The sequence below is a fragment of the Grammomys surdaster genome, unplaced genomic scaffold, assembly GCF_004785775.1.
Source record: "Grammomys surdaster isolate TR1022 unplaced genomic scaffold, NIH_TR_1.0 126531, whole genome shotgun sequence".
NCBI lineage: Eukaryota > Metazoa > Chordata > Mammalia > Rodentia > Muridae > Grammomys > Grammomys surdaster.
This window is the reverse complement of record NW_021621323.1, coordinates 9,222,256-9,247,901: the sequence shown is the minus strand read 5'-3', so window position 1 is coordinate 9,247,901 and position 25,646 is coordinate 9,222,256. Positions and strand designations below refer to the sequence as shown.

General features: G+C 39.0%; 1 protein-coding gene across 3 annotated transcripts; it reads right to left on the bottom strand.

Moving 5' to 3' along the window:
* Window positions 1–440: 440 nt before the first annotated feature.
* Window positions 441–25,556, bottom strand: Aimp1 (aminoacyl tRNA synthetase complex interacting multifunctional protein 1). Of its 3 annotated transcripts, XM_028760366.1 has the most exons (8): window positions 25,461–25,524; window positions 25,080–25,188; window positions 18,017–18,150; window positions 16,011–16,124; window positions 14,265–14,435; window positions 12,386–12,597; window positions 8,050–8,218; window positions 441–683 (listed from the first exon to the last, which is right to left on the bottom strand). In XM_028760366.1, the coding sequence occupies exons 3-8, from the start codon at window positions 18,123–18,125 to the stop codon at window positions 517–519; spliced, it is 942 nt and encodes a 313-aa protein (XP_028616199.1). In that variant the 5' UTR covers window positions 18,126–18,150; window positions 25,080–25,188; window positions 25,461–25,524; the 3' UTR covers window positions 441–516. The 3 variants fall into 3 exon arrangements, with proteins under 3 accessions (XP_028616199.1, XP_028616198.1, XP_028616197.1); XM_028760365.1 differs by lacking the exon at window positions 25,080–25,188 and having other exon boundaries at window positions 25,461–25,556; XM_028760364.1 differs by lacking the exons at window positions 25,080–25,188; window positions 25,461–25,524 and adding an exon at window positions 23,119–23,221.
* Window positions 25,557–25,646: the final 90 nt, after the last annotated feature.

Below are 25,646 nucleotides of genomic sequence, written 5' to 3'. Positions count from 1 at the left end.
GTGCTGACCTTTAAACTCAGCTTTATACAAAATCTCAGGAATGGACAGGATGTTAACAAATGCTTTCTTTGTCCCATATGACAGGAAAGACCTCTAGTCCAAATCGAGTTCCTGTTCCAGTCTGACTTGGTTAACAGTCTTTACTGTCGGCGTTCTGATCAGCATTCATGGTCTTCTAGGGTCCCAGCAGAGCCCCCCCCCCCTTTTTTAACCTTCCCCCTTTCAGTTTAGGCTTTCTCTAACTGGCATAAACAACATCTTTAAACTCTTGAATAGACCAGCTCCAAAGGCTTCTAAAGCACATGGTCACAGCAGTGACCCTAGCTCTGGGTACCAAGCTTCGTTTTTTGTTGCTGTGACAAAGTATCTGAAAAAAAACAGACTTAAAGCAAAATTGAAAAAGAAAAACCGAAAGCCCACAAAAAAATGAGCAAGACATATTTTATGTGTAAGTGATAAACACACTTCTCTTTATTGTTATTAAGGTTTTGCCAGTGTCTTTCAGTTACAGAGCACTTATTTAATTCCACTATTGGCCATGGTCTGGGCCCTGCAAACTCCCTTCCCCTTCACCTCAAAGGGAGCTCCTTTATATGTGGCCACACACTCATCATTGGTGTGCAGGTCAGGCTGGATCTGCTCCCAGATCTTCTTCTTAGGGTTCAGCTCCTTGTCAGGCTCTCCTGTTCAGAAAGAAACCAGAAAGTTACGTAACTAACACCCAGACTCACTCCCGTGTCCTGGCAACAGGCCTCTTGTGAGTTCTGACAGTGCTTGATCTTTAGCCTTAATCAGCATCCTTACATCTGACCTTATATTCTCATGTCAGCAGTCTGTACTCGTGATTGGTAAAATAAAATTGTTACTATCATTTCCTTAGGAACACTAACTATTTTTGCAGGCAATACAGCTTAATAATTTGTTTTCCAAGTTATCCTCATTCTTATTATCACTGCAGTGCTGGGGACTGACCCCACGGCTTCATAACTGCTTAACAAGCACACTAGCATTTGAGCTCCATCTCCAGCCTCAAATTACTCAAGAAGTTGTAAGATATTCATTTCATCGTGTAAAGAAAATCTGGGAAAATGGGAGCCCATTTAAACAGGCTGAACTTTTTTTACCCCTGGCAGGGTGTATGACATGCGTGACATACATCCTACAAGACAGAAAAGAAGAAGCAAGGACATAAGAGCATTATCTGAACACTAGGAACATGTACTGTTGCCTGAAATATAACATTCTTGATTCTAATATCACCATCGAGAAACTGAAGGAGAGAAGAGAAACTGCCCAGGCACACCAGCAGCAGGCAGAGGAGGATAGGCCATCAGAGCCCATTTCTACTGGGACAGCTAGCACCTGGCCTCCTATATGCCATGCTGTGGCTTACGAAGAAAACAAATGGCCCTCAAATAAGTGGTTATCACTCCTAATCCCTCTATTTGCAATACCTGACAATGTGTACTTTATAATCAACGGAAGACAAGTAAGACGTGAAGTGTCTCTGGTCTCAGTTTAAAGATAAGTAACAGATAAAATAATTCTTCTACCTGATAGGTAAGTAGAACTATCCTATTACTGCAAGTAGTTTATTCTCTGTACAACACACACACACACACACACACACACACACACACACACACAGCAAAAAAGGAAATTTTTGGCTCTGGTGTCTGTTCTTATTTGCCTTTCAGTGACTAAAAAGAAAAAGCAAAAACAAAAAAACCAAAACAGAAACCCATGCTTATGCATATAATACATAGCAGAATCGCTCAATGAATGATATACGTCTAGTGGAGCATGCAATCAAAGTATAACTGAAAAGCCAACTAGAGTCAAAGAAAGGAATCTTTCTTGTTTCAGACCATTTGACAGTAAAGAGACTAATAGAAGAGGAGAGCCAACAACAAAATGCAATCCTGCTTCCCTTTAGATCTGCAAGGCTAGAACTTTTGTGTTTCTAAGACCTTCTAAAAGGTTAATCTTGTAAGAAGTGGGCATCTCAAAATCTTGGGAACTACAGCAGAGAAATTATTTAGCAAGGCGTTATGTATGCACTGAACTTCACACCCCTCCACCAAGACACTGTCAAACTGATAATGTGTTCAGAAAGCAAACTGATCCAGATTCACACCAACTTTAAGGTGAAGCAACAAAAGCTCATGTAGAAGTTACAGCAGGCCATCTAGGAGGTCCAGCTAAGAAGAAGTGTTGTAGGTGGTTATATCATCGGACACATCTGCAGTGTGGATCAAATATTACATTAGAAGACCCTATTTTGCCGGGCGGTGGTGGCGCACGTCTTTAATCCCAGCACTTGGGAGGCAGAGGCAGGCGGATCTCTGAGTTCGAGAGTTCGAGGCTAGACTGGTCTACAGAGTGAGTTCCAGGACAGCCAGGGCTACACACAGAGAAACCTTGTCTCCAAAAAACAAAAACCAAAAAAACAAAAAAAGACCTTATTTACTGCATTCCTAGTTAATGTCAACACCATCAACAGAGCTTTAAAGGCAGGCTGACTATAGATGAGGACTAATGCAACTAGTGATTTTAAGTTAAAGACACTGTTCATCTTCCATTCCAAAACTGGAGAGAACTATTGCGGGCCTGTGTGCTGGAGCCTTTCCACGGAGATCTCTGGCCCAGCCAGGTGTGAAGGTTCAGGCAAAGGGGAGAAGAGTTCGAACAGGGAGGGGAAATCGCCTCCACTGCCCAAACCTCCGAATCCACTGTCGAAGCCTTAGTTCCTCCAAGGCACTGCACCCGTTGCTCTGCGCTGAGTTGGACCAGGCTGAGCTGGCAACAGGCTGACTAGCCAGCAAGGAGTGCAGAGAAGCTCCTGATGGTGTTTCAGGAGAGCAGATCTCTTCCCAAGTATTAGTGTTACAGCTCTTATGACAGAAGCTCTCAGATGGAATTGATTCTCGCACACCTTTTTTCCTTCTGGATAGGATTCTTATATACAGTTTTAGGATGGGTTAAGGTCTGGCAGTGGGTACTTCCTATTGGCTTGGTCTGAGAGCTTGGGGATACCTTATCTACATTTGGGAGGACTTGGGGTGCTGTTCCTACATGACTGATGGCCACAGACCTCTCTGCAGGGAGCTGTAGCTATGTGAAACAAGCCAGGGGCCCAGGAGCATGGCCAAACTCCTACTGGTCCTGATGGTCACTGGGGTTTAAAGCCTGTGCTTGACCAGGTACCCAGCCGCCTCTCACAGCCCACCGCGCCACAAACTATGATAAAATACACTGAATCCTTTCCACCTGTACTCGAAATGGAATGCCTATGACAGCAAATCTTTTTATAGTTAAGGCTTACAGAATACATTAGGCTCACTGCTGAGACTAAAGCTCAGTAAAACGATTTATTTCAAAATATTCTTTCTGGGCACCAAAAGATATATGATTTCTTTATACCTACCATAGCACCCATTCTGCAGCCCATGAGTCATGGAGTTACTTTTGAGTTTCAAGTTTTATTATTTAAAAAATAAATCCTATTAGGTCACGGCTGTCCCAAGCAGTGACTGCCTTGATGGGTGTAGGCAAAGCTGAAAATCATCGGAATTCACCATTCTAGATGCCATTAGGAACACTTGTGCACTGGAGCGAGCAACACAAACAGGTTTAGAAAAAAGCACATCCAACCCTCCAGATGACTCTGAGGTCAGAAAGAGGTCAGTAGAGGAGACTGCAGCTGTGGGAGAAGGAATGCAAATCTACAGGGGGAGCCTGAAGCCGAGCCCAAGCCACACCAGTTTCAAGAGGAACTGTTGGGCCAAGGTGCTGCTTGTTGTCTACACACAAGATATGCGACGGAATGAGAAATGACTACCATGTGGTGAACTCCATGTAATTTTTAAAGGCTGTCACAGCCAGTTGAACCTTTGTCAACCACTATCCTCACCAATCAGAAGCCTCCACCAGCAAGGAATCCTGTACCAGCACAATGGCATCATGATACAGGCTCAGCAATTGTTGGAAGGTTCTTAGCACTATGGTTTTTTAGCTCAGGTGTGCTGCATTCCTTCTTACACAGGATGCTATAGTGTAAACCTATCTCAAAGGACAGGGTCTCACTATAGCCTTGGCTGGCCTGAAACTTACTATGTAGAAAGAGATCAGATCTCTCTGCCTCCCAAGTACTGGGATTAAAGTCCTGGGTCCCAAACAAAACCTTTAAGCACACAGGAGACTAAAAGGGTTCATGTGACCTACTTCATGGAGACAGAATACTCACTCTATGGGTATACTGTAGAATCAAACCTGAGTATCTCGGTACACCTGTCCTTTGAAAATTTACTTTTATATATGAACACTGGATCTTAGCAGATAAACGTCTTGATTTTGGTGTTAATCTTTAGCTTTACCAAAAATGTCTCTCAATAATGCACTATTCAATGGGGTGTTAAACTAGTTGGAAATGAGAAGAAAAATAAACTTTGAGCCATATTAGTGATCATCAGGTGAAACTCACACCCAGCAACCTCAGCTTGAACCTCAGGACCCATAAGCCAGAGAGAACTGACTACTAATAGTCCTTTCATGTCCACATTCACACCCCTGGTATACACATGCACATGTACTTGCACAAACACACGCACACATACAAGCATGCACACACTAAAATGTCAAACATGGAAACATAATTTCGTATGTCTTTTCAAAATAAATTGTCTTACAGAGTCTATTCTCATTTTGTTATGTCATCTCCTACACAGCCGTTTCCTAACTTTCTTTTCTTTTTTGTCATAGCTACCAAAAAAAAAAAAAAGATGATGTTGACAATACAAGTTCTTCAAACTTAAAACTGCAAATCCTTTGAGTTTGCTAAAATATGTCAAAGATCAGCACAAAGAACAGCACATGCTCATGCTTACTGTAGGAGAGCTAACTCTGACATTAAGCTAGGCTACACTGTAAGAGAAAATGCTGTGGAAAGGGGCTAGATGAAACCTTGGAGCGCTGGAGACAGCACAGCATTTAGGAGCACTTCCTGCTCTGACAGAGGATCCAGGTTCAATCTCCATTACTCATGGCTGGCTGATGGCTTACAACTGCCTGTAACTCTAGTACTGGGGGATGCCATGTCCTCTTCTGGCCTCTGTGGCCAATAGCATGCACACGGTGCACACATATACATACAGCCACATACACACATGCAAAATAAGTACATCTTTTTTAAAAGATAGGGACATATATTCTTCCTTGGGGCATGTAAGCAAAGAAGTCTACTAGGTATCCGAGCACATACTGATGAACTGACCAAGGCTTTGTGAAGGAGAGGCAAATGGTCTAAAGACCAAGCTCTGAGGTTCTCAGTGAGGACTCACAACAGATCAGCCACCAAAGGGGATGCAAAGGTGCCACCAACAGAGAAAGAGACCAACGGAGTATGGGGCCAGGATCCTAGTGAGTTAATGAGCCTGAAAAGCAGCCATGGTACCCCACTTAGTAATGGGGACCTCCTTAACCACAGCAGAGAAGGAACCCTGAATCAAATGGATTTTAGAAGAGAAATTAAACATAGTTAAGGTTAACTTAGAAAAAAATGAATTCAAATGCTCGATCTATGCTTTCTGATTATTAATTTTTATTATAGCTAAGGCACATTATGAATGGATTTAAGCTCGACCTTGGCATTTAAAAGTCTAAATGTAAATTTCTATTTCTAAATATAAATTTCTCTTTATTATTAGACCATGAATAGTGCAGTGTCAGAAAAACAAAAACTCAGACAATATAAAACAAAATCTATCATGACCCTTGTCTCTTGGCTACAGACTTGCCTTAAAATTATTTCTGCTTTGAGCTTTAGGGACCAGTCAGTATATTTAAATACTAAAATTTATGGCTGCCCTCAATTATATTTTAAAAAATGTTAGGTAGACTGACTGTTTTAGTTCTTACTATATACGTAATATGCGGCATCTTCTAAGTTCTATGGGAGTTTCTGGCTTTGTAGTAGGAAAAAATAGGTAATTAGGAAACCTTTTAAAAGGCAAAATGACAATTCAAAGATCTTAATCACCAGTGTGATGTCTCCATCATGTCTTCACACACTGAACATGTCAAGTGCAGGGTGGACTTCCAGGGGATACCTTCTGCTTTACAATGTTTAAAAAAAAAAAAAAAACCTACAAAGATATAAACCACCGATAGCCATGGTATGTTAAGGAAAGCCCCAAACAAGACAAAACCCTCCTGCGTGTGGTTTACATTGCTGTCCCTTATGAGAGTCACTGCTACAGATGGAGTACTTGGTATGGAAGCATACATAAGATGAGTACTCAGAGCAAATCTGATCAGTTATGTGTGCTCAGTGTGGTTAGGCATAGTCTAAGCGATAAAACTATTTAAGTAACCTCATATATAAGTTCAGGTTTCTCTTTATAAATATTAACTTTTCCAGGACATTAAATGCTTCATGAACAAGAAGAAATAGCAAACTGAGGATCATGAAGCATGTACATGAAGACAGCCAAATAAATACAGAGAATTTAAGAACATGGTGAAAGCAAGACACCCATGCTGGGCTGTTAGCACTCGGTCAGTGAGTCTCTCAACGCTAGTCAGTGGGAAACTCAAGGGATGTTGTCTTTCTCACCCAGTAACAGGCAGAGAATACAAATGGATTCAAAACCTAGACTTATTCACCTGTTAGCCTCTGAGATAAGGAAATTAAAGATAGAAAGAACCTACAAACAAATAAACAAAAAACCCCAATCACTATGTTTACAGCCTAGGCAGGCCTCAAATTTAGTCTACCTTTGAAGCCCTGGGATTACATTTTACACCACAGCCCAACCAGTTTAATTCTTAGGAGTTCAAGTAATAAATAAGGCTAATGTTAATATGGAAAGGTCAATTGGGATTACTTATCTTTTTCTCAACAGATTTTAAATGTTAAAAGAAAAAAATTACTTTATTGTTTTATTCAAATTTATTGAATTCCTAAATGATTTCATGTTAGATAAATATATACTATGACAGCTTACTCCAAAATGGGAGGTTTTAGGAAATGCTCCAGTAGTGTGGGACTGACAGGGGTGACAATCATGCTCCCGGAATTTAAGCCAATGAAGTTTCCTTAGTCAGAATGGGATTTGCTCAACAACAACAACAACAACAAATTTCTAAAACACAGGTTATAATGGTTTCTCATCCACTGAGTTCAAGACATCCAGGAAGCCCTGAGTAAAAGAGGTCCAGGTGAGTATGTGCTGCTGACATGGGTGTAACCATTTCAAGGACCCCAACGCCACAGATCCATGGAGTGCCAAAGCCTTCCCCAGAAGCTCTGAGGATAGACAAAACCTTCTGGAGCTGAGGGTGGGGTGTTTCCCAAGTACAGATATTGACAGTGTGTGCAGAAGTGTCCCCTATAGCTTTCTCCTCTAGGATGACTGTGGCTATGGCGTGAAGACTGGTCCCCTACACATGGCTCCTACTGAGATGAAATTAGCTAACCTGACTCCTGTTTTTATAAACATTTTCTGCATCTGGCAGGCATTCTTTACTCTGCTTCAAAGACCTATTTTTTTTAAGCTAGACATGGTGACCCATGCCTGAAATTCCAACACCTGGAAGGAGAAAGCAGGAGGATGGCCTGGCTTATAGATGAGATATTATCTCCAAATGTAATAAAACAAGACAAGAAACCCTCCTTATTTCTCATGTATTATGATACTTCAGCTGTCTCAGGATTATTTATACTCAAAAGAGAAAACTGTATAAATGAAATGTTACTTTCTATCGCTGACCTCTGTGTTATCATCTACAGCTTAAGTGATTTTACAGCACATTAACTTGATCCATATTTGTGCCATAGTGTTCTGTAAGTATGAATATGATCATTTTACAGGAGACAGAATCTCTGCAGTATTTCATGTAACATTTGATTTTATGCTCACTGTGCTATCTTAAGCCAATTCCACAAAAGGCCTTGGGATACACACACAGGACTGGTTTTAACCTCTAAGCTTTATAAACATCACTTTAAAAACCAATTCTCAAATCATTTAAATAATTATTAGTACTTACCAGGGAAAGCATCAAAAGTAATTCTGTCTCCAGGAACAGACCCGTGGGGAGGGGCCAGAATTTCCACTTTCTCTGGTGAACTGGCACACATCACCATTGCTTGAGACAGTACTCCCCGCATTTTTGCAGGCTTCAGATTACAAAGTAAAACCACCATCCGATTTTGCATCTGTGCAGAACAAAAGTGATGACTAAAGATGTGCAGAGATTTAGAATAATCACGTCTAGAATACTCTAGGCACACTTGCTCGCTACTTACCAAACACACTGTCTTTGTGGCTATACCTGTCGCTGTGTATCTAAAATATTTTTTGTTATAAAGTCTTGTATAAAAATGAAGACTAATATTTTACATAAATATAAAAAGACAATCTCTCAGACTGACAAGGTATGAGCACAACAGTAGAAATCTTTTTCTCAAACGTATATGGGTATTTTGGGTTTTTTTTAAATGTATATGGATGTTTGCCTGCAAGCATATCTGCATACTACCTGTGAACCTGGTGTATGTGGAGGTCACACTGGAGTTATAGTAATTGTCTCTATGAGGGCACTGGGAACTGAACCAGGGTCCTCTGAAGAACAGCCAGTGTGTTTATTGGAAGAATAAATAACTGAGTGAACCAGCTAGATGTAAAATTTCAACTATAACCAACTGGAAATGTATAAAGTTGACCCTTTGTCATTAAAAACTAGCCAAATCATATTGAATTTAGGAGTTGTGATATACTACAATTATAATAAGTATGTAAATTATTTAGGTTAGTGTTAGAACTAAAATAAGTGAACTCATTTACATTAACTTTTTTGCCTCTATACATCTGGCCATTTCTAATGCTATGTAAGATTTTCTCCTTTTCTTTTTGCAGTTCTGGAGACTGACCTAGACTTTGTACAGACTTTGCTGGTGCTCTCCCTCCCAGCAAGATCTCCAGTCCATTCTTTCTTACAAAGAAACTAGCAGTTTAATTCAAGCATTGGACATATCACTGTTAACATTTGGGGATACTTCTATAATATGTTAGATACTTCTATAATTTGTTAAAGAGTTAAAAAGAAATTCCTTATCTTCCAGAGTTGAAATGTCTTAACTTTTCTCCCAACTAACAAATAAATTATGCCAATCTTCTCCAGGCTTAATCAAAACAACACAAGATTACAGCTTCAGGGAGAAATAAAAGATGGCTCTCTAAACAAATTAGGTGCAAATATATTTCTAGGTTCTACAATTAAAACATGACTTGAATACCATTCATAAATAATACCCTCCCTTCAAGGACTTGAAAATATCACTTGTAACAATTTATAAAAACTAAATATATGTAAGAATAGTATGTAGAATAAAGAAATGCAGGCTCTTCAGGACCTAATGGTAGCTGCTCATTTTCTTTAGGAAAACATAACAGACAGATGGCACTTTTATAGGCCTTACAGAATGCTTACTAGTCCTGTCTTGGATTCATGGTTTAGACAGATGTTTATATAAACAGCCTTGCTCAATGGCTACGGAAATCTGTAAGTTCTGAAAGCAGAAGAAACCCTTATGTACAGCTTTTCCATTAGTCAGTTCAAGATTAGCTGTTTTTTTTTCTAGGACTCTTTAAAACTTTAAAGGATACAGAAATAGTTCCGATGTCAAAGGAGAGAATCTAAGCCTGGCTGTTGTGCTCCATGCCTTTAATCCCAGCAATTGAGAGACAGAGGTAACTTGAGTCCAAGGTCAGCCTGGTCTAGAGAGTTCCAGGATGTGCATGGGTACATGGAGAAACTCTGGCTTGAAAAAGAAAATACAAAGACTAACTCCATAAAGACTTCTAACGGAAAGCTCGGTGTAGTGGTGCACACTGTTACTCCCAGCACTCAGGAGGTGTAGGCAGGAAGATCTTTTTGAGGGTAAGAGTAGCCAAAATTACATAAAGAAACCCTGTCTTAAAAATAGAAAAAAGATGTGGGGGTGCACATACATGTGTTTCACTTTTTAATCACTTTTTAAGAATGGAGAAATCTTTATTGATCAACCATACACTCACCCTCCAAGAAAGCTGCAAGAACAATCAAAGCAGAGGTTCATAACTTCTTTGGTCAAAGCACCAACAATGGCCCTCACCTTGCTCGTATCTCAACTCTTTAAAATGATCTCTAATACTCTGTCACCTAGCCCCTGCATCTTTTCTCCCACAACTCTTTTACTCTTGTCTCACTGGCACCACTGCCCCAGATGCCTGACAGGACACGTGACTTGATTACTTCACTTTCTAACATCTTACTCAAATGTCACTTTCTCCACAAAGTACTTTTATCTGACTACTTTGTATAAAGTGACAGTATCATTTCTATGTAATTCAGCATACAGTCTTTCCTAATCTCTTCCTGGTATTTATCTCTATTTAATGCTATCAGTTCACTTACATGTTAATATTTTGATACCTTCATTTAAAAAATTCACTTTAAAAAGCAGATTTCTTATGAATAGGTTCCGCCCCCCCTCCAAAGTAGTGTATCTTTCTCTCTACTGACCTATTTTAATTTGCTTCTCTGTCTTTTGCATGAAACAATGATTGGTTCATACTAGGTACCCAATATATACTTGTATGTAGAAATATGAATGAGTGGTATGGATCTATCCAAGATAAAAGATCGAAGCAGCAGAAGAGTGAATATAAACAGAGGGGTAGAGCCATCTTGATGCTGAGTCTGTAGCCTGTGCAGGGGCCCTGAACCATCCATCAGCAGGAGCAAATGCCATCAGCAGATGATCAAATCACTATGGATGACATTTAGAAAAAGCAAACTGAATGCTGCCCTGATTCTTTCCACTGCTATTATAGATTTAAAGTGAACCTTTAATTTTTCAAGAATGTGGTATTCAAAAATGAAGGAAGAGAAACAAGAACCACATTGTTGAGATGAGGACTTTAAAGCTGACGAACACCAGGGCAGAACCGCAAGGAAGCAGTGCTCTGAAGGGCGGCATCAGAGTATGAACTGATCTGATCTTACATGGTTGCACTGTTCACAGAACAGACTGTAATTCCTTTATGTATTCTAAATGCCCAGCTCTGTTTTTACTGAATAATAATTAACATCTGACTACAGAATAATAGAAATTATAGCTATGCTTTCTCAAAAGCACATGCTGAGTGCCAAAATTACAAAAGCAGAGGGAATGTTGCAATTTTAAAATAGGACTTCCTCCTCCTCACAATTAAATCTCTTTCATGGAATAGTCAAAACTCAGTCTCTTCCTGGCTCAGGTAACTAGGCACTGAAATACACGTGTGAAGCTGGAAGTGAAGATTATGTCCTCGAACCCCCTCATGTTAAGGTAGTGCTAAAATCAGTAGTACGTAACAGCCCAGATCAGAGAGAAAGCCTCTTGTTACCAGCAGCATAAAAGAAATAATGCTCTAGGCAGACATAATAGTGTCCTTCTTGTCTTCCTAGGATATAACACGAACTATATCAGCTTAACCGTCCAATGCTACAAGCACTGAAGTGACAGATCCCAGCCATAGCTGACACCCCTCCATCTCACCTACACCAAGGTAGAAGCTGTAGACCGAGTACCTGCTATACAGAATAAATACACACTAAGAACTCTTGTCAGTTCTGCTTGAGAAAGCAGTGAAGAATGGAAAACAATCACAATTTCTTTTCTCTCTCTCTCTCTTTTTTTTTTTTTTTGTTTTGTTTTTCAAGACAGGGTTTCTCTGTGTAGCCCTGGCTGTCCTGGAACTCACTCTGTAGACCAGGCTGGCCTCCAACTCAGAAATCCACCTGCCTCTGCCTCCCAAGTGCTGGGATTAAAGGCGTGCGCCACCACAGCCCGGCTCACAATTTCTAAATAAATAAAATATTTATATTTTCATGGGAAATTTTACATAATTAAACACTGTAAAAGCTATTTTAAACATTCTGGCACTGCCCTTCTATGTATAGGGAGAAATAAACAAGAGAGTATCTTGAAAAGGTGGAAGGCAAGGGCTCGTCAAGACTGTCCTGTGAGCTCCAGGTTCACTCTAAGACTCTACACCACTGCACTCACACATTAACACATGAATACAAACATAACAGTTCCTGTCCTACTGGACTCATTTTACATTACAGGCCTTCAAACTCTGTGCTGGTTTTATACCTCGTTTTGAAATTCATCTTAATCCTTTATTTTTTATGAATCCCACCGGATTCTCTCCGAGAGCAGAAAGTGCTCCTTCCCTAAGCCATCACCCCTGATCCCAGCTAATCATTCAGAAATTCACAGAACATTTAAAGCAACACAAGAGCAGACCCCTTGAAGTGGCACCCGTAAGCAGCAGGCTCTTCAGTGGGACAGCACCTGTTCTAGAGGAACGTGATTCACCAGCCCGCTGACGACCGTTCGTGGGGCGGCTTCTCCCACATCGACTTCTTCCACATACAGTGAATCTGCATCGGGGTGTTTCTTGGCAGTAACGATACAACCAATTCGAAGATCCAGGCGCGACACGTCTATAGGCTTAGAGTCAGCACTTGCTGCTGCTGACTGCTGCTTCTTCTCCTTTTTCTCTCCTAGGGATTAAGAATATGCAAGCATTAGAAATAAAACAAACAAAAAACACTAGAAGCATCTTCTACCAGGAAAAAAAAAAAAAAAAAAAAAAACAAAAACGAACACTCCAGTCCTAAAAGCGTTACACAGCTTTAGCTATTTCTCTAAAAACTTTATCTCAAAAAAAAGTAACATATTGTTTTAATTATTCTATTTTCTTATCATCACTGTTAAGCTCTTATGATGTCAAATTCCTCAGTTCACCAGTGGGTAAGGGGCACTTCGGTATAGCGAATATGTGGTAACATTAGATACAACTCTCCAGTGCAGTGGAGGAGGGCGGGCCTGTGAGGATGCCAACCCTTACACAGGGCAGTTTATGAAAGGGAGAGAGCTGGTTAAATATGGACAGTGTTTAATCTCACGCTCTCCATTACAGACTAGCAAAGATTTCTATAATAAAATAAAGATACATACTTGAAAAATATCAAAATCATCTTGTCTTTGTGTTATAAATTATACAATCCACTATCCTCCAGTATAAACTATAACAATATATTTATATCTGTATTTTTATTTTAATGCTCAATAGTCATATTTAGATTTTGGCTACCTTGCTGAACAATGGATATATTTAGTGTTACCACCACCCTTACCCAATATTTCACTAGACAGAAGTGTTCTGAACACAGTCCAGTTAAGTTTTGTGTTCTTGTCCTCTAAGAGTGACTACGCTGACTAGTCAAAGCGTCAGGTTAACAGTTAGAAATAGAATAGAGATCAGACAAAATGTGTAAGATCAAACCACAGGATTATTTTGTGCTCCAACACTGACTGGCTTTCACTTTTTTTTTTCTGTGTACTTCTAACCAAGTCTGATGATATTTATTTACACAGGACTGACAGGAACTGGGTGCTAAAATGACTTACGTCCATTCATAAAGCCCACAGACATTCGGCATTTATCAAAAAATTGCAAATGACTCTAAGTATAAATGGGAGGCATATTTAAGAAGTAATCATAAAAACAGATTTAAAAGAGAATCTCTTGATTCAAGTCCCATGTTTAATTGAAAAGCTACTTCAACAGCAGGGAACGGTGAAACAAAGAACCTTAAGCACTTAAACAAATGTGGTCTCTCAGGAATCAACAGCACACTTGGAGCCTAGATGTAGTTGGTGATAAGAATTGCAGAATTCGTTGGTTACCTAGCCATGAAGACTGAAGGAAAGGGACAGGTAGGCTGACTGCAGTGTTTCAGTGGCTGCCTAAGCAGACGTGAGACCTTTCGCCATGTTGTTTTTGACCAGTTCCTTAACATCGCCATGCCTCAGTTCAAATGTTCTGCTTTGATTGGATGTCACTGTCCTATTTCCTAAGTGACTGGAAGCCAGTCTTACCCTGTGACTTCTATGGAATGGAGCTCCAGACACACAGCCAGGTTTACTCAAATGTCTCACCTTCTGTTGCTTTTATTTATGCTGTTCTCCTCACATAACATAACCCACTTCACCCTCTCTGTGGCATCAAGACCCACACATCCTTCGGGATTCAATCCCAAGAGTGTTCTTAACTTTATCCCAACTTTTAAATGTTTGCACTTTCTGATACCATTATTCGTCATAAAAGTATTAATATTACCAGATAAATCAGTCAGAAGTCAGTAAGATCAATGATGAAAAGTACCTTTCTTTTCAGTCTTCTCTTTTATTTTCTTTTCTTCTCCTCCCCCTCCTTTGATCTGTTCTTTTGTACCAGAAGAGGTGGTGGTTGTTACTGATGGAGACCGTATCACACTTTCAGAAACAGTACAATTAGTCTCTAGTGAAGTACTCGATGGAACAGGTACTTGCTTCACTGAATCACAGAAAATGAACAGCGTCACCCATATTAAACTCACCAAGTGGAACAGTATATTTGTACGTGACAAATGTGAACACTTCTTGAATATATATGACTATCAAGTACCCATTACCTGAATTCTGTTCTGGTACCCATGCCAGGCAGCTCACTACCACCTGTAACTCTAGCTCTATGCATCTGACTACTTCAGCTCTCTGCAATCTTAGTGTCTCCTTTCTTAACAAATTAAAAAAAAGAATATTTACTGAGGTAAAGTACTTCAGTAATTCTTAATGTATTAAAAACAACTTGCATCTCACCAGTGAGCATGGAAAAACCGTATGTCAAAAGGGGTTAGAAAGGAGATTAGAGAAACTTTCTAGCATTGACAGAAATGAAAAGCAGTCTTAAAATTGTTAAAACTTTATTTTTTTAACTCTGCAGCTGCATTCCAATTCTACTAGTCTTAGAAAACACTCATCAGTCTCAAATTTTCCACTGACAAGGAATATATAGCTGAGAGCTATAAGTATACATCACTAATTTTCCCCTTATTTATTTAGCTAAGGGAAGAATTCATACAATATTTAAAATATGTTGACAGAACGTCAGAAGAAGCCAGTAATTGAGAAGGACTTCACTGGGCTGGTGGGATGGCTTAGTGGTTAAAGTGTCATTAAGATTCCCAGAACCCACATAAATGCCAAAAGCTGAGTGCAGACTGCTTGTAATTCCAGACTAGGTAGGCAGAGACAGATCACCAGGCGAGCTGCTTAATGCGACCAGCCATGGGCAAGCTCTTAGTCTGATGAGAGATCCCGACCAAAAGAATAAGTGGAAACGCAATCATAGGTAACCTCAGGCCTCCACACGCATGTGAAACCATGTGCCACACATGCAACTATGCATACATCCAGCCCTCCAAACTCCATCACAAACAGGAGACTAGAGAGAAAGTTTTTTAAACAGATCAAAAAAATTTAACTTTATTTATGATTTGTAGTCCAACTGATAATTATTTGATGGCTTGAGTAACAAACTTAGTATCTCTAAGTTTCATTGTCTTGGAGTATAAAATAAAGATAACCAAAGACAATTTTTTCTTATACTTTTTGAGATAGGGTTTAATTGAAACCCAGACTGGATTGGAAATTATCAGTAGCCCAGGATTGCCTCAAACCTATAATAATCATACTGCGTTAGCCTCTGGATCCTGGGCCACATGTGTGAGCACACCTGGTGATGAGTCTTTCAAGTAGATACACACGTGCTCCTGAAAGAGTTTAGTGACTGTAAACTAATTACTACGGCTATCTTTTCAGTAAGGATTCAAGAGCCCAGCAGTGCTGGTCAAGTTCAAGAACACAGCACAGACACAAAGAGCACAGGCTTTCAGCTCCAGCGCTCCCACTTTCCATGATCTCAGATGACATCAGCCGCCTGTTCTAAGTCTCCATTTTTTTTTTCCTGTACATTACAGGGAATGCACAGCAGGAGTGACTTGAGGATAATGAAATAAATGGAAAAACGTAAATAATAAGATAACCATTGTAAAGCGAGCGAGCCAGCACCCCACACCTCTACACTCACCTCCATTGTGAATTTCTGCCTGAATCAGCTCTTGCTTTAGTTCTTCTATTTCTTTTTTCAGTTTAGCATTTTCAACTCGAAGTTTCTTTTCTTCTCTCAACGTTGCCTGCAAAACTAGAATCAAGACAATTCAGTTAGAGAGTGTTTTTCAAATGTCCTGTTTAAATTTTACATGAAAAAAAGCATAGAAAGTACTGCTATAGCTGAGGTAATGACAAAAACCAGTATTTGGCCAGTTGCTTTGTAATAATTTACTACTTACGAATACTATTAACAATCCATTGGTAGTCATTGGGACATTGGGTATAGAACTCCCACTGAACCTAATCTCTGAAGATGTAAATACATAGTGATTTACAGATGAAAAACAAGGAAATCAAACCATATATTTACTGAACACATTCTCCCCACCATGTAAATATTTGATCCACAAGCATTTAATTTGATAAAAATCTATAAAATAGAAAGTGGGATAGAAAGTTATCCGTGTGTGTGTGTACATCATATATGTGTATATAGAGCCCAGAGGTCCAAGGAGGGTATCTTCTGCAGTTATTCTTATTTTTCAAACAGGGTCTTTCACTGGAGCCTGTAGATTCAGCTAGACTGACTGGCTTAGCAGGCCCCAGGAGACTTCCGACACTCCAACAATAGGATAATAAGCTCTGTGAAGTGGGTGCTAGTGACAGAACTTAAATCGTCTTGCTTGAATGGCAATGTACCAACTGTGCCATCTCCACAGTCCCCTGAAATATCATTTCCTTATCTTCTATAAGGACCTAATAAACAATAAGGCACACAGTAATGATTCTTTGCAGAGGAGGAACTATCCCCTAGAAGGGATTACTCTGGGTAGTCACAATAAAGTTACTTCTGGAGTTTATTAGGCAGAAGCCAGGGATTCCAGACGCTCAGCAGGACTTTCTGGTATGCAATTGTATATTTCTGAGTGTAAACCATATAAATAGTTATTTTCACTGGAACCCTAGCTACTACATATACAAATGCAAAGCATTTTAAAGTGTTTTTATCACATCTGAAATTTTTAAAACTTAAGTACCACAAAATGCCCATTGTGTTCTCTTTCATTCGTGCCTCATTCATTCATTCACCTCTTCTTCAGCGCCAGCATCAACCCCAAGGCCCCAAACACACTCTATGAGGCTACCACCAAGTCACATCCTAACTCAGATTTCTTATTCTTTGAGTAAATCTACAATTTTGATTATAGTAACAACAATGGTTATTGAGGAATAAATAAATTGATGAGATTAAATCCTTAAGAAATTTAGTAGACACTTTGTATACACTGCAGCAATTTCTCAAAAACCTCAAAGAACAAAGAATATGAAAATTATACATCTTAGCCCTTAAAACTTCAGAGTAACTATTACTTGATTTCATTGCATTTCCCTAATTTAACTTATTAACCTCTAATAATATAAGAACTATTTTTAACTAATGGACTCTTATCAGTCCTAAAACATTATTATTTTCTCTAATTATATATTTACTGGTCTGGTTAGTTTTTTGTCAATTTTATACAAGTTAAGAGTCTTTTAAAAACAATGAATTTCAACTGAGAAAAGCCTTACCAGACTAACGATTAAATGTGGGAGAGCCTAACACACTGTGGGTGATGGCTCCCCAGGGCAAGTGTTCCTAGTTGTATAAGAAAGCACCTGAGCAAGCCAATAACCAGTGTTCCTCCATGGCCTCTTCTTCAATCCCTGCCTCCAGGTTCCTGCTTTGACTTCCCATCATATAGACTGTACGCTCTAAGTTGACATAAACCCTTTCCTCTTCAAGTTACGTTTGGTGTTTTATCATAATAGAGTACCAACAGGACATTTACTATAGATCGATTCTAATTTATCATAATCCTAGAATACTTTTATACTCAAAATTAAGGGAATCTAAAAGCCATAATTCAAATGATCAAGTTATAATTTATACAGTGAACATCTTCCTGTCAGTAGTTCCTTAGAACGTTTAAACATCCTTACTTGCTTTCTCCTTGAGAAGAGCAACCTGCTGCTTGAGATAGTCAATGATCTGATCCGCCTCTGCACCCTTCTGCTCCAGCCTCTTCAGAACAGCATCATTAGTTGCCATCTTTCCCCAGAATCGGCAGAAAATCCTAAATAAAAAGGGGAAGTAATGAACATTCTATGGAAGTGGAAAGAAAACGTGTATTTTACAGGATGCTGAGAGAGCAACCTGAGGAAAAAACATTTTTTCCTATAATTGAGCAATACCTTAAATGCTTTTCTTTAGAGAACATAGAAGCAAGCAGGGGCTGAGGAGATGGTTCAGTGCTTAAAATGCTTGTCACATAACTCATGTATATGCCTGGTAGGCATGGCTGCCATCTTGAAAGGAGACAGGAGATACCCTTAGAAAGCAGGCCAGCACTAGCCTTACCTGATAGCAAACACCCCCATGTACATCTGCACACATGCACATATACACAAAAAGAAACAAAGAAGCAAGCTGGGCAGAAGTGCTAAGAAAACAAACTCCTGTATCTGTTTGGAAGAAGAAACCTCCTTTGTTCTTAAGTGAGAAAATAAATACTATTTAACCAGATTTAAGGCTGGGAAACCTTAAAGCCTTAGTGGATTATAAGGAGGAGAGGGAAGGGCAGGATGTTAGTTGGACTTTGAAATGTGTAACTGAAATGTGATACTGAGGCAGCCCAGAGGCCAGCATGCACTTGATATACTGAAACTCCACAGAGAGCCATATGTCCCTTTTGCCTGAGGGTGCAGAAATGACTCCTTTTGGTGGAATGGGAACCCTGTCCCTAGTTCCTGAGCAAAGCTGGCTTTTATCTAAACACAGAAATCCTTCTCCAGTCCAGCTTGAGCTCACTTCTAGATATATGGACTACCTGAGACCTAACAATAGCCTTTGTAATAATTTCTAGAATTTTTATAATAAATCTAAAGGAAAAGTATTGTTACTGTACAGTAAAATGCATATAAGTAAACATTAGAGATGAACTCATTGAGTTAAATTGGATGCTGCAAAGATAAACACATTCAAAACCAAGATTAAAAATTATTAACATATACAATATTCTTATTTACCTGATTTACTACCAATTTATAACTAAAAATAAGACAAATAGTGATAACTAAGACAAAAGTATTGTAGAAATACCAATTTTCAAGGACTAAAACCATTCACTTCAAGACTTCTAATAATGAAAAGTATCCAACAAATAACACAATTGCTTTATTATTTGAAAAGACTATTTAATATCAACCCTACAATACAAATGTTCAAAAATGTTTACATTTTACAACCTTCAAAATATTCTCAAGTTTACAATACATGATGGGATAACATAAATGCCACAGCAAAGCACTATGTATAAACAGGAATTCAGTCTAGAAAAACCACAGGAAGCTAACTGCATGTTCTCCACAAACTCTTACTTTAGCCATTAAAAATATAGACACAAAAGGTACCCATACAATCTTTATCTTCAATATGCTTAGAACACAGCTGGCTGCTTAGTGGTGTCATTTGGTTGTTGTTGTTCTCTACTTACTATTTTAATGATTTTTTTTGAACACTTAAGGGCACAAAGGAAAATGTAACTTGCATACAGACCATTAAGTATCACTACATTAGTTCAGAACTTTGTGTTTTTAACAAACAAGGAGCTTAATTTATCTGAGTTGTCCTGGCTTTAGGAATACATGGAAGACACTTGAAAACCTTTGCGTCCTTTAACTACAAAAAGAAATTGCCACATGACTGTGGAAACTAAAGACTTGGACTTATGGAGCAAACTCCTGGAGGAAGTATAGTAGACAGAAGGAAAGGGTGTAGAGTAGTCTGAAGCCCCCCGAAGGAGCATGTGGTGCTGTCATGGGCAGGGAGTCCTGAGCTATCATAAGAATGCCTGCTCAAGGACAGCAGGAGAGTTAGCCTGGAGGTAGCCTTCCTTCTGCTCCAACTTCACTGCTACCTGGAGTAGCACTGGTACCTGGAGTAGGAGAAGAAACAAACTGCTCCTCAGCCAAGTCGCTTCTGGTCAGTGTTGTAATCACAGCAACAAAGTGGAAGCTGACAGACACCTATGTTTTTCTTAGTGTTTTCTAGCAATATGCAGCTAAGGGGAGAAGAATACAATTCTTTAGAAAAGATGGTTACAGTCAACAAACCTTAAGTGAAAAACAACAGGCTGTGTGGGCTGTGTGACCAACTCCTCCTAGTTTCACTGTCTGAATTTCTATTAGGATGCTCTAACCTGCTCCTGCCCCTCCACAGGGCCTTTTCTTCCCATGTTGTCTGGACACTGTTGTTCAGGGTTTGATATCTACATCTTCTTACATTCACAAATCATCATCACACATTTTAGGGTTACCCTTGCCAGCCAGGGTTAATAATAAAATGACATATGCCAACTTGACACTATTAATTTTCATTTGTTGATTGCCAGGTTCCTAAAAGTAATTTATGTCCATGATCTCTTACAACCCCTGAGTTTGTCTGATGTTATGTTCACAGTAAATAGAGAAAACAAGCCTTCACTAAGCTTTCAAACAAAAGAGGGAAACACAGAAGTCTAGAGGGAAAATAAATATAGTTCTGTTTAGGGAGATGGTGCTACGTTAACAATACTGAAAGCTTAAACTGTTGCCTGTTAATCTAGTGCTCATCTTTCTTTTTTATGTTAGTCACTCCATAATGGTTTTACTGCAGTACAAAGTGCAGGCTTAATTTTAAAATATTCAGTCTCCTTGGGAATGGAGAAATCAAGTTTAATTCCAAGCATCTACATGGATACTCATAACCACCTGTAGCCTCAGTTCCAGGCTGAACCCCTCTTCTGGCCTCTACAGGCTTCAGGCATGCACATAGTGGAGCACACACACAAATGCAGACATACATGTGCACACATACATTAAAATAAAAATATCTGTTTAAAAAGTCTTCTTAAAGCTGGGCAGTGGTGGTGCACGCCTCCTAGCACTTGGGAGGCAGAGACAGGCGAATTTCTGAATTCGAGGCCAGCCTGGTCTACAGAGTGTGTTCCAGGACAGCCAGGGCTACACAGAGAAACCCTGTCTTGAAAAACAAACAAACGAACAAACAAACAAACAAACAATAAAAAGTCTCCTTAGTGTGTTCAGAGCTTTTATTATGCTGATATGTATACTTCTCATACACGATAATAGAAATAATATATACTTGTAAAATATTTATTACTTGCTGCCTAAGTACATGAAACATTTATGAATATTTCAACTCCATTGTAACAGAAGACAACTGAAATTAAATTAATTTTCCCAGGTAGTATAGTTAGTAAATGAGGATTGAAATGCAATCTGATGCTCAAGCTAGCTCTTTTAATGAGCATGTTGTAATTTCTCCAAACATAATTACCAATCATTTTCCAGTCTAATTACAGTTGGAATCAGAAGCAAACAGCATCCATTAGCATTACTGGAGCTTGTTCTGTCTGGATGGTTTGAGATGTTCATTTAGTTTCTATGGTAACTTGTTAAAAATATGAGATGAAAATAGATGTAATACTTCATTGTTATGTATAGTACCTGCTCATAAAAGAACTCCATGGAGATCAAGAAAAAAGGGAGGGGCAGAAAAGGCAACACATCAAATCTATTTTTGTACATTACTGATGAAAAAAGACCTTCTTTCTTTACTACTAATAAAAAAATTAAGATAAAAACATTGGAAAGGCATGAAATTGTTACATGAGACTTTTGTCTCAATTTGTGATATTTCATGAAACACACAGAGAGCAATTAATTACATGATTAATTACATACACTACCAAATGCATGAATTTAGAGTACACATGAAAGAGTAAAACATAACCTAAGATACGACTTTTAGAGATTCCTATCTTTACTGGATTGCTTCTTTATGTCAGTATCTCCTTAGCTGAAATCCCTACTTCATTCAAGTTGCCTGTGATTTCTTTTAACTCTCAATCATTTAGAACCACCGGGTTCTAAAAGTTAGAAAACTATTACTTTTTTTCAAAAGTTACTGAAAACCAAATTTTTATGTGTGGTTTTCATTTTACATTCTAGCACAAGAATTCTCTGGATCCCTAATTTCACTACTTCAGAATTACAATTATGTAAAAATGTACTTTGGTTAAATATAATACTTCTCAATACTCAATTTGATCAAATCTATGAAGCCATCAAGTATAAAATGGCTTCATAAAATAGTCTGCTATTTTAATTTCATTCATACATATAGCATATATAATTGAAATTCCTCTACACACTGACTATAGACTCATTTGCTCCAGTGCTCCTGATCCACATTTTGAATGCTACTCTTGGTTGTCAATTTGACTATATCTGGAATTAACAAAAAATCCAAGAGGCTGAGTACACCTATAAAGGATTTTTTTTCTTAATTAAATCATTTGAAGTGGGAAGGCCCATTTTGAATCTGGATCTTCTAAGATGGAAAGATCCACCTTTAACTTGGGCACACCTGCTGGCAGCCTATATAAAGGACATAGAAGATGGCAGCACACTCTCTTGGCCTGCTGGTGCTCACTCTCACTGGCAGATCCATTCCTTCCCTGGATTAGAACCTATTCCTTTGGAATTCTAGTGCATATTTAAGACCAGCTGAAATGTTCAGTCTCATGAACTGAATAACTCAGAGCTTCTTAGACCTTCCACTAGTAGATAACCACTGATAGACTAGCTGGGCCACAACCTATAAATCATTTTAATATAGTTCATATATTACATTAACTGAAAAACTTTTAAATTTAGACCTAGATTCTTGTTTTATATTACTACTTTGTTTTCCTGTATTTCTGAATACATAGTAAATTCATTTTGACACTAAGTCACAATCACTAAAAGTATACATAAAATAGAAATTACACTTCATAAGCTAAATACCAACATAGCACACAACAGAATAACAACATTAACATTTATGATGACTTATTCCTAACTGGCACATTGAAAACTATGTCACCAGCTGGCAGTTCAGGGTGGTCTTAAGCCAATACACCCCACTTTCAGATATGTAAATGTGAGAATTAACAGTAATTATGTTTTTTTCTTCTTCCCTTCATCTCCAATCTTACCTTCCAAACATTTCCCCCAGTTGCTTCATAATCTAGTTGTCAAGTTATTGTACTCTGACAGCAACATGGTACTTTTTAGACCACATTAAATTCCTTCTATTATTGAACACATGTGTCAAAGTCCGAAGGCAAGGACAAGTAAATACTGCAATTAAATATGAGGACAATATACTTCAGAAACACTCAAACTATAGTGTAGCAACTAACATTAATCCTACTGGCAATTTTTTAAACAAAGCCTTGCTAAAACCCATAGAAGACCTGAGACTATTTAGGGTGAAAGTTCCTAGTTATTCTAGATTTTTATCCCCTTGCCAGAGAGCCTTTTTTCTCTTTACTGATGAGGACACAGAAAGTTCTAGAGATATTAAATGATGACAATGAGGGGAGAAGGTGACTATAAGATTGATTACTATGAAAGGATATTCCATGTTTTTACAATATTATGGCTATTAATTCATAACTCTTTCTCCCAGAAGAATATATACATAAACACAAAAGGCATAGCTAGGCCTCCTGTGATCACCTTACTGCACAGCTGAGCTATCTTCCATCACTTGTTAACCAATCTCTTCAACCACACCATCTCGTCTATTTCCAATTCAAGAATGCAGGTAAGAACAAAAACTAATGGATGGCAGGCATCCTAACATTGACATTTACTCTTCACCATGTAAGATATTGTCTTCATTTTATACACTAGAAGAAAGTATATGTATTGTCTGGACCCATCCAATTATCAAATAGCAAAAGCCATGACTTTAACTTATGCTCGTCATTCTGAAATTCACACAATTCACTCAAAAAGTTTCCTTTTTTTTTTTTTTCTCTCGAGACAGGGTTTCTCTGTGTAGTCCTGGCTGTCCTGGAACTCACTCTGTAGACCAGGCTGGCCTCGAACTCAGAAATCCACCTGCCTTCAAAGGGTTTCCTAAACCCTAATTAATGAAAATAAAACTTGCCATCCATAGTTCCCTATGTATATGTACTGGGGACCCTCAATACATGACTAGACATTTAGGACCTTTATTGAAGCCACTGTTATGTTTCCTTTGAGGTAAAACAAAAGCCCCCTAACTGATCGCCTTTCTCATTTCTGCCCCCAGTCTACTGAGTAACCCTCTTCAAAAAGAAATTGGGTAACATTACTCGGCCATGGAAAACCTTCTATGCCTTTCACTCCCCATGGATGTTTGTTCTCTCTGAATTCCTTCTCTCTGTTCTAAGCCCATAGGTATTGGTAAGCCCCCTTGTTATTTGGATAAGTTTCTGTTGCATGGCCTTAGCAATGGCTTGGCACTTCCTGAAGGTTTTCTGTATTGTTAATTTCATTTGTGTCACTTTCTTCCTAGAAAGCCATCTTTTCCTTGAGAACCTTCTCTGGCCACATTACCATGTCAAATAACATACTTTTTTTTTTTTACCGCTTAATACCTTTTCTGTTCAGTACTTATAATCTAAACTATTTATGTATAAAAGACTAACACTAAAAAGTGTTCAGTGCTGTTGCAGGGAACCCAAGTTCAGGTCCCAGCACTCACACAGAAGCTCATAATCACAAGAAACTCTAGTTCCTGGGATCTGATGCTTTCTAGCCTCCGTGGTAACCTCCACACAACTTTTGCACAAAAGCTCAGTCGGGCATGGACGCATACTTATAAATAAAATATATCAATATTAAAACACGGAATGTTCACCTTACTTTTAGTGCTGTACTTCAAAAATAAGTCCTAGCCGAGAGGCAATGATTGGAATTTGTGTCCGTTTTGTTAACTGTCTTTTCTATTTTGTTTATGGATCTTTACCCAATACACTAAAATGTTGCCGGGAGTATAGTGGTAGCTGGTGTTTCTAATACCTGCTGAATCAATTCCTTTCTTCAACCCCTCCTCACGTACCTACACTGGAAATCCTTTGCACTCTCACTTAAAAGGAAACAAGCTAATTAATTCATTCCCTACCTTCAGTAGCATGCTTTCCCTCGGCCATGTATTCCTTTCCAAAACTAAGCTGAATCAAAAGGGGCCAAGCTTTTTCTGTTTCTCGCCGCACGTGGGTGGAAGTTATAACCTAAAATATTTAAGTATAAAATATTAAGACTAAAAAGTGTTTAGTGCTGTTGCAGGGAACCCCAGTTCAGGTCCCAGCACTCACACAGACGCTCACAATCACAAGAAACTCCAGTTCCCTGGGATCTGATGCTTTCTAGCCTCCGCGGTTACCTCCACACAACCACGCTTCCCACTAGTACGCGGAAGGCCAGGTTCTTTTTCCCGGGTGAGAAAGGGAAGAGGAATTGTGGATCGCTACCTATCTATCTTAGTCCCTCTCGTGACACTCACATGAAGCGGTGAACCGCAGCTCGTGAGCAGCCTCAGCCAGGTGTAGGAAGGGCCAGCCTCCCGCAGTCGGCGGCAGGGAGAAAGGACCCGGGGAGTGTCCCTAATAAATGCCTGAGCGTTTCACAGTTTCACCCCTCATCAGCCGTCCGCTTCCTGCGCGCGTACTCTTCCTGTACTACACTGCGC

What these genes read in the sequence shown, in the direction of transcription:
- Aimp1 (XM_028760364.1), bottom strand. Translation starts at nt 23,147, where the DNA reads ATGAAGCAACTGGGGGAAATGTTTGGAAG. An exon ending in GGCAGAAATTCACAATGGAG is followed by an intron (nt 14,436 to 16,010) that starts GTGAGTGTAGAG and finishes TCTGTGATTCAG; the next exon opens with TGAAGCAAGTACCTGTTCCA. An exon ending in TACTTTTGATGCTTTCCCTG is followed by an intron (nt 684 to 8,049) that starts GTAAGTACTAAT and finishes CTTTCTGAACAG; the next exon opens with GAGAGCCTGACAAGGAGCTG.